Genomic DNA, 8,460 nt, shown 5'->3' with positions numbered 1-8,460 from the left:
GATTTCTTGTAAAAACAGAACATCAAAGAAAATTGCAGAAATTTGTAAGAATGTTTTATTACATTTTCAGTGATTGCGCAATTGTATTTTGTTTGGAAGGCTGAAAATAAGCAATAAACAGTTAAACACATCCCGGTGTCATGAACTCATTTTCCAGTTAAAAGTCCGCCTGCTGAATAATATACGTACCAATATTGCCGATTATCAAACAATTGAGGCATATGTAAATATGTAGAGTTTATTAGCAGAGTAGCCAGGAGCTACGAAGTCTGTGTAACCATCGCCATCAAAATCACCTACCGCTGGTTTTCCTGAAGTAAATGATACTTCGTTCAGCTTGAATGCATATATACTAATTAATTTATGATGATAGAAACACTACGTGCCTGCTGTCTGGGCATTTGTATCAATTAGGATGGATTTTTCATAAGGAGTAAAATCATTGGCCGCCTCTGTTGTTGGCCGCAGAACGTAGATTTTACCGTCGTCATCCCCACTAACTAGGATCCACTTGCGGTGCTTTCTATAAAAATATACATATATTGATTAAAACTGTTTCACCATGTAGTTCAATTTGTGTCGTCGTATTCCACCTGCCATCGGGAAGAACTTCATTCGCATACGCAGCACTAGGATAGAAAGACTGGGGAGTTCCAGGAGACATTGTGTTAGTTCCGCCAGGAACGAAGCCATCAGCGATGATATGACGAACCCAAATGCCATTACTAAAAAAAAATACCATTATAATTATTAAAAGTAGAAAAATAAACAAGAAAGTTTTAATAGAAATAAATAGAAAATTTCCTACAAAAGATCATCGGGAATTTCGTAAATATAAACACTGCCAGATTTAACTCCAATTCTGTCGTCAAATGACGTGAGCAGAAAATCAATACGTCCATCATTGTCAAAATCTTCCAACAGCAGATCGAATGTTTGACCCACGGTATCGTCAATTACTCTCATTTGAATCTGTAATAAAATTACAAAATAAGTTATTTATAATGAGTTAAATTAATGAAAACAACGAATGGGCTAGTTACGTTTTGGGGATCATTCCAACCGTTGTTAGCTCCAAGCGGGATGCAGTAAATTGTGGCGCGTTTATTCCATAGTTCACCGGCTATAAAGCAGTCATAAGGAAGCCCAGACGAGTTCAACTGTATATTACGGAAGTGCACGTCAGGTCCTTGGTTGTAAATAATATGTTGATTCCAGCCTGTATAATAGCAAAAATGTTTTGACAAAATATTATGTATCCGTATTCAATGACTAACATATCGTTAATCGTGTTATTGCGTAATAAGCATTGATACCTGAGATAGCCTGTCCAGGATTTTCCATCCAAACAAAGTTTTGTTCTTCTACAGCTGTAAAAATTAAATCATTTTTGAAATTTATCGCAAAGCTAACACTTGGTTTGGATTTAAAATTGGTCATACTATTATGAAAACGAGCAGTTACAGCGTCTAGATCTCCATCACCATCCATATCCTTCCAGACGACACGGTGATAGGAATAGTCTTTAATCTTTAAACGTAAAACCAATTATTACAATTTGAGTCAAGTTCAAATGGTTAATTGTTTGTTTAATAAATGGTAAGTCAACTTACGTCACCACTGGCAATGTTGATTTCAGTTTCAGCCGGAACTGCAGCATTCATGTTGTACATCTGAAGTTGGCCTTTTGTTTTTCCAGGAACCAGAAATCCTGATGTTTGGATCATTCCCTCGTAGCCAGGAACAACAGTTTCTGTCCATAACAAAACGCATCAAATTAATACGGCTTAGAATGCACATAGGAACGTTTTCTTTTACGATTGATCAATGATGTTCATAACAAATAATAATTACGTATACAACATAATAACATTCTATAACATACGTATACGCAGCGTATACGTATGTTGTCGAATATGCAGGTTGGCTTACTTGGCAAAAGATCAGGATTATTGGGCCAGAGGGCGGTACTGGCCAGAACTTCAAGGGGCCAATTGGTTGTATCGTACAAATATTTTCCGGGAGAGCGCAAATAATAAACGGGATCCGGCTGAAACATTTAAAAAAATGTTATCGATACTTATTCCAATGGAAAAAATTAAAAAATTAATTAAAAATACCTTGAGTTGAAATGGTTTGAAAGTCGACAAATAAAGTGTAAATCGATCGGCGTAAGGCAACGAACTGTCACTTGACTCGTGAACGTCCGCAAACGCAGGGACTTCAATACTGCTGATTTCACCAACCTAATATACGAAAATCCCAACGATTTTAAAATTAAGTAAACCCAAATTTGATTTGGTTGGATTAGAAATTTTATTATATATTACCAGGTTCGGAAGAGTGGCTATCAGTGTTTGTCCATTTAGGCCTACTAGGCATTTAAGCGCAATTACGGACAGCAAGACCACTAGAAACTTCATGGTGATGGCCTTTTGAGGACGTTCATAAAACTGGAACATTTCAACGACTTTTATAAGCATAAGGTATAGGATATGGAATCGAGCGTCTAGTATTACATGACTATTTTCACATGTTAATGCACGTGATGTATAAGGTTATGATAGCAGTAGTATACCCAATAGACGGATGACTTTCTTTATCTCTTGTTCATTATGTAAATACTGGCACACGGTACGTGTTGGTAAAGTCTAATTGATAAGAGTAACAGAAGTTGAAAGTTATATGTTATCGGCAAAAATATTGAAGGAAATAGAAATCGACAGTAAAAATGCTAATGCCTCGTTTGCTCTCTTGTTGAATCTCTTGTTGAAGCGGAAGCGCTGTAACAAAAGTAAATTTTAAAAGTAAAATTCTGAACAATAAACGTAAAAATTAAATTAAAATACACAGATACATTTGGTTTTTGTCAATGAAGAAATAACACGCACGTAGAATTATAGATTATTATAACAAAATTGAAATATACCGTCGTCGTATTTTTTGGGTCTGTACAGTAGCATTTTGATTTCAAACATATTTTAAAGTGATAAAATAAAAAGTGTTCTATATTCAGATGTACTAGTAAATCCTATCTGATTTGTCTAATTAATTCGACGCAGATACGCAGGAGGAAATGAAAAGCGACGTCCGATAGCGACGTCGGCATTTTAATGGGGCCTTGAACGACGGCGATAGACGTCAGTTAAGGGTTCGAGAGAGAGCGTGACAGAATGGAAAATGGTCAGACACAGGGAGAAAAAGAAAGGGGAAAATGGGAGAAAGACTGGGAATAATAGACGGCGACAATCCGGCACGGCCGAGAGGAGGCTGGATGGAGTCATAAGCTATTTCTATTCGCTCTTCTTACATCCACACTTCTTTCCCGACTGGCAAGAGCCCCCTAAACCTAGCGCCATGACGACACATAAGCTGTGCATATGCGGAAAGGGGGGAAGGGGAAGGGGGAGGACGGGCCTTTGCTTCACCTTCCGTCAATAGGCTTCGCTACAGATCAAGCATTAGGGATTAGGGCGGGGAAGGAAATGGGGACGCGACTTATTTGCCCGACACAAAACAGACCGTAGCCGAGGCCATTTAAGCGGTGGGCCCAGCCCCGCACCCAAAGGAAATCCCGCTGCATCCACAGCTCCACAATCGCATGAGAAGTTTGGATTCTGGGGCAATACTTTGACCTGAACTCGATCCAACTCGATCCAAAGCTGCCTTGTCAAAAGAAATCGACTGCACAGTGCAATTTTGACTGCAAAAGTCAAACATAACCGCCAGCATAAATTGTTCAGTTCGTGCGGCAGTGTCGGCGGAGTCATATGCAGTCCACCTTACGGGTCATGCAGACTGTTTGTTAACAAACCCACACACAAAAAAACACGTAATAAGAACCGGTCACTACTGTTAAAGCAAATGGCAAACCAGCAAATGGCAAACGAATTCAGGGTCAAAGATAATCAGCAGCAAAGAGGAAAAAGATATGGACCTTGCTGCCGCCGCCACCTTTCGGATAGCCAACGAAGCCCAAACGGACCAAATGTGCACAGCAGCACTCTATTTGTCTGTACGTCACCGCTTCGTTCTTTTGACATTCCGGCGTGAAGAGTTTAGCTTAAAGCCTAAAACCAACTGCAGCTCCCGCCTCCCGCCTTGTCTCCCACCGTAGGGAGAAAATGGAATAAGAACGAGAGCCGCGCGTGACCGAGAAAAAACGGGCAAAATCCCGGTAACCGACGGGAGCGTCCTTGCGATGAAATAAATTCCGGGCGAGTTCAAAGCCGACCAACCACCTTCGCTAATAAGAAAATTCCATCACTCCCTTGCAACCTACAAGCGCAGACTTTTGAGTCTCAGAAGTTTTGAAAAGGAAATGTTTCCTCGGCTGCCGGGTCGTCGTCTTTTGTATCCAAAGTCGGAGGCGAGACATCCACTCCCACACTAATAACAAGAAAACTTAATCCCCCTGTATTAAAAGTTTCACGTTAATGGGTTATGATGATTCACAGGCTAGCGGCTATTGATTGAACGACTTCCGCATTTTAAACGGCACCCTATTCGTATTCTTCTTCTTTCCGATTGGCGGCGTATATGCATGATAGAAGTAAAATTAGCAAGGTTTCCGTCAGGTTAATGAAATATAAATCGGAAAAATTTTAGGACGTTTAGTTTTCAATTTTTTTAATACTTCTATAAATATTTTTATAAAACCCATACAACTATTTGATAGGGTTTTCTTTCTAGTTTAAGATGGTATTTTTATTTTATAAAAAATGTGTTTCTAAGTATTTGATAATTTAGTTTATTTGATGTTGTTAGGGTCAGGGTTAAATGGTACAGCCATCTGGTGCCAGGTAAACGACCAAAAAAGATCGAAAAAAGACATCTTTACTTTTTTTTATTTTATTTCTACTTATACTCAATAGAATGAATAAAATGACAGTACTTCTGAAAGAGAAATGAATTTCCTTTTCACTAGTGCGTCTTTTAATAAATTTAATCTATCCGTTTCAGAGAAAAATAGTGTTCAGTTTTTCCCCTGGCTCTGTTCCGTTTAACCCTAAGAAATTTTTTTTTCTTCATTTTTTCCTCTTGACATTTAATTTAATAACTATTGAATACGAAAAAAAAAAAATGAAAAAATAACCGAATGTAGAGAAATGCGTGGGGATCACTCCTATACTTTTTTTTTCTTAATTCTTATATTTAAAAAATTGGTAGTGTAAAGAAAAAAAGTGTCCCACATAGCCCCGGTCTCCACTATATTGTTGTCGACCCCGTCCCCCCTAAAAAATATTTTCGGCCATCTTTTTTCATCTCTTATCTACCATTCATCCTATTATTACCAACCTCGCCTTTATCAAAACTGATTAACTCACCAAAGCAACCGAGAATTTTTGGCCTTAAGTAAAGCTCGAGCAATTTTCTTGTGCGCGCGCAAATTTGTGTTTATTGGTTGGGTCGGAATTTGTTACATGAATTACAGTGAAATCAGGTATTTACATTTTTTCAAACTTCAAAGTCAATCGTCCCTTTGTTTTCTACAATTTCTTGTTAACAGGGTCGGAAATTGTTTACATGGAATTATTGTAAAATCAAATATTTACATTTTGTTTATTAAGAGTATTGGTTGCCCGTGGATCTTGTCTACCATGTCTTGTTAATTGGGTAGAGGGCATACATGGAGGAAGTCAGTTTTTGTGTGTGTTTCGTACTGCCTTCCCCTCTCTAAATTTCTCCGTCGATTGTTATGCTGCACATAAAACACCCACTTGGCGATTTCGTCTCCCTCCCTAGTGGCACATTTCCTCCCTTGGACGTCCATGGCACGTCTGTACATCCCAGCCATATCTACATCCAAATTGAAAATTTCCGATAAAGACAAGACAGCCATAGGATGTCTAGCAATGATAGCCTAAAGATGTCCTTTTTTTTGTCCTTGTTACCTCCAGGAGACATCCGTTAGGTAATCGTTTTTATCATTATTTTTAAATTATTATTTTATTTTATTTTATTTTATTTTATATATATATTTTTTAAATTTTGATTTTTTTTTTAATTTTTTTTCCTTATTAACAAACAATGATTCATGATCATTCAAATGATTCACTTTCAGTATAGGGTCTATGGCTAGAGTACTCGACTGACAATTACTGGGACGATGGTTCAAACTCACAGTCAGGCAAAAGTATTTCTTCAAAAATAAAACACACACTTACGAACACACACACGTACATAAAAATTCTTTAATCTTTGCGTGAGTGACGAAATATGATATCCATAGACAACCTCACGACGTGGCATGAAACGGTAATTAATTTGTGATGACCTGGCAATGTCGCCCCCTCCCCCCCCCCCCCCCCCCCCGAACTCAGTTAGGCCAGTTGGTCTCAGTACTCAGACGAGAATACACCTGTAACTCTCATCGATGTCCAAAAGACATCCAAAGAACATCATTTGGGATCAACCTAAGACCATGGGTGGACATCCAAAGGTCATCGTGTGCCACTAGGGCTAATTTTAAAAATTTATTTGTTTGTTAGTAAGGTAATTTAAGTAACGAAGCGACCGCGAATGTCCCGAGGAGACTGAGAAGAATAGGGTGTGGCGATGTGCGTGTCATGTCGTATGGTGGCGCATTGGTATTGCACGCTGATATAACAAGTTTGGATTTAAATCTATTTCTCTACTGTGAAATGGATTAAAACCCAATTAAGATGGCTGCGCATAATACAACTGTGAAAATTGACTTGATGACAATTCTTCTATGTTGCCAGATGTATCTGGATCAAGGCAAAGGTCTGAAAAACAAAAAGGATTCAATCCGATGCTGCACTCAGAGTAGGGCCTACTAAAAAAAGGGATCATAAATTAAAACGTTGTAACGGGACAATGGCACAACAGTGACTAGAGTATAATTAAAATACTTACATCGTGGGTCGACGTCGGAAGAGCCACTCAGATGATTGGGCACATCAGCAGCTAAATATTGGCCAAAGGCCAATCGTATGAACTGTCGTTCAACTATTAGACTGCACAAAGTATTATTCTGAGTTTAACTTAAGGCAATAAACAATCCTGATCGAGTTGGTGATTCTTAAAACACCTTGTCTCAATAAATGATTTAAAAATGCTTGGTTCAATGAACTTTCGTTCGTTGGATTGATAAATCTTTGGATCAATCATAAATTTGGATCGGTGTAGAAGCCGATTCTCTTGTACACCATGATAACTAGTTGGGAAACACAAATAACTATTAGGTATACATCCAATTATATTTTAATTATGCTTACTTTGGTCAGATCACTCGTCACTTTCTGATGACTTCATTTCAATTCCAAGTTTGTGTCTTTTTCAAAATGATCGCACAGTTTTTTACAGCCTTTTTAGTCTCGAACTCCAGCGCGGACAAGGACGCATTTTTGAACGCAATTTCCTCTATGAAAGCGTATTTAAGTAATTAGTACATGAGATAACAATAAATAAATTGTAATGTAAAAAAGCCAACGTAGCCAAGAACGTATCCTGTATACAACAGGATACGTTCAAGATTCTCGATGGTTGCATCGATTCCGTAATTGACTGGCCAATTATCATCCATTTTAGGGCTTTTTGCAGGTCCTCATCCGGTGGGATTTCTTCTGCCTTTCGTAAATTATAAAAATTGTAAAATTTGATTTTTTAAATTTACTGGAGCAGTCTTTTGTGTGTATGTTTTTGTGTGTGTTGTGTGTGTGATTTGCTGCATATCAATGTAAAAAGCTTTCAGTGGGGATAGAAACAAGATTTGGGAACTTGTTTCGGTTTAAGGATTGGATGTTGTTGGCTTCATTAAACGTAAACATAATAAATCACATGATGAATGGAGCGAGAACTCAATTCATAAGATTCCGAGTTCAACTCCCGTTTCGGGCAAACATTTTTAGCAAAATAGGGTCTCAGATACCGCGAAAAAAAGGGGGGTGATCCCTCATAGGACGAGGAATAGGCTCAGGGGTGGGCTAAGGGGCGACGAAAGATGCTACGGGAGCCCGGTAAACCAAAAACTTTAAAGTCGATTTACTCAGGGATGCGTTCATTTGCACAATTTTTCCCATACACCATTCGAATTGGCTTAACGAGCTCTATCGAATGGCGTTAAGCGATTATATTGGAGATTCCGTGCTACTCTAAGCCACTGCCAAAAAGAGGGTGTCGTGAAAGAATATTCGTGAAACGTTTCCAGTCAACAGAAGACAACTTATAATAATTTAATGTGAAAAGTGTTAGTATCAATTGTTGTTAAGTATTTAACAGAAAATCTGTTAAATTTAATTGTTTCCCCTGTTGTTTACTTCGCAACCGAATCCACAGAGAATCGGCCAGAGGGAAAAAAAGAGAGAAAAGGAAAGTATGGAAAAAGGGGGGCCCATACTTTCCTCTTTTCCCTTTTCTTCCCTCAGCCCGATTCTGGAATTGAAATTCGACCTGATCGCACGCTCCACGATTTCCGATCTCTATATTACATCCCGA

General features: G+C 38.4%; 1 protein-coding gene and 1 long non-coding RNA gene across 3 annotated transcripts; one reads left to right on the top strand and one right to left on the bottom strand.

Annotated features, from left to right (window-relative positions):
* Positions 1 to 41: 41 nt before the first annotated feature.
* Positions 42 to 2,784, bottom strand: LOC124209833. Of its 2 annotated transcripts, XM_046608048.1 has the most exons (13): positions 2,742 to 2,784; positions 2,579 to 2,651; positions 2,331 to 2,453; positions 2,121 to 2,246; positions 1,933 to 2,050; positions 1,614 to 1,753; positions 1,443 to 1,530; positions 1,317 to 1,370; positions 1,044 to 1,219; positions 809 to 972; positions 594 to 725; positions 387 to 523; positions 42 to 311 (listed from the first exon to the last, which is right to left on the bottom strand). In XM_046608048.1, the coding sequence occupies exons 3-13, from the start codon at positions 2,421 to 2,423 to the stop codon at positions 205 to 207; spliced, it is 1,335 nt and encodes a 444-aa protein (XP_046464004.1). In that variant the 5' UTR covers positions 2,424 to 2,453; positions 2,579 to 2,651; positions 2,742 to 2,784; the 3' UTR covers positions 42 to 204. The 2 variants fall into 2 exon arrangements, with proteins under 2 accessions (XP_046464004.1, XP_046464003.1); XM_046608047.1 differs by lacking the exons at positions 2,579 to 2,651; positions 2,742 to 2,784 and having other exon boundaries at positions 2,331 to 2,477.
* A 2,565-nt stretch (positions 2,785 to 5,349) lies between these two features.
* On the top strand, positions 5,350 to 6,174 carry LOC124209836. Its single transcript, XR_006881083.1, has 2 exons — positions 5,350 to 5,914; positions 6,065 to 6,174. It is a non-coding gene; the product is annotated as an uncharacterized LOC124209836 (long non-coding RNA).
* Positions 6,175 to 8,460: the final 2,286 nt, after the last annotated feature.

This window comes from Daphnia pulex, chromosome 12 (genome assembly GCF_021134715.1).
Source record: "Daphnia pulex isolate KAP4 chromosome 12, ASM2113471v1".
NCBI lineage: Eukaryota > Metazoa > Arthropoda > Branchiopoda > Diplostraca > Daphniidae > Daphnia > Daphnia pulex.
This window is presented reverse-complemented; position numbering and strand designations above follow the sequence as displayed.

Bases quoted from the DNA above. Each gene is read 5' to 3' on its own strand.
- LOC124209833 (XM_046608047.1), bottom strand. From the start codon at position 2,462: ATGTTCCAGTTTTATGAACGTCCTCAAAAGGCCATCACCATGAAGTTT. The intron at 973-1,043 runs GTAACTAGCCCA...ATTTTATTACAG, and splicing joins GTTGGAATGATCCCCAAAAC to ATTCAAATGAGAGTAATTGA. The intron at 726-808 runs GTAGGAAATTTT...ATTTTTTTTTAG, and splicing joins GAAATTCCCGATGATCTTTT to TAATGGCATTTGGGTTCGTC.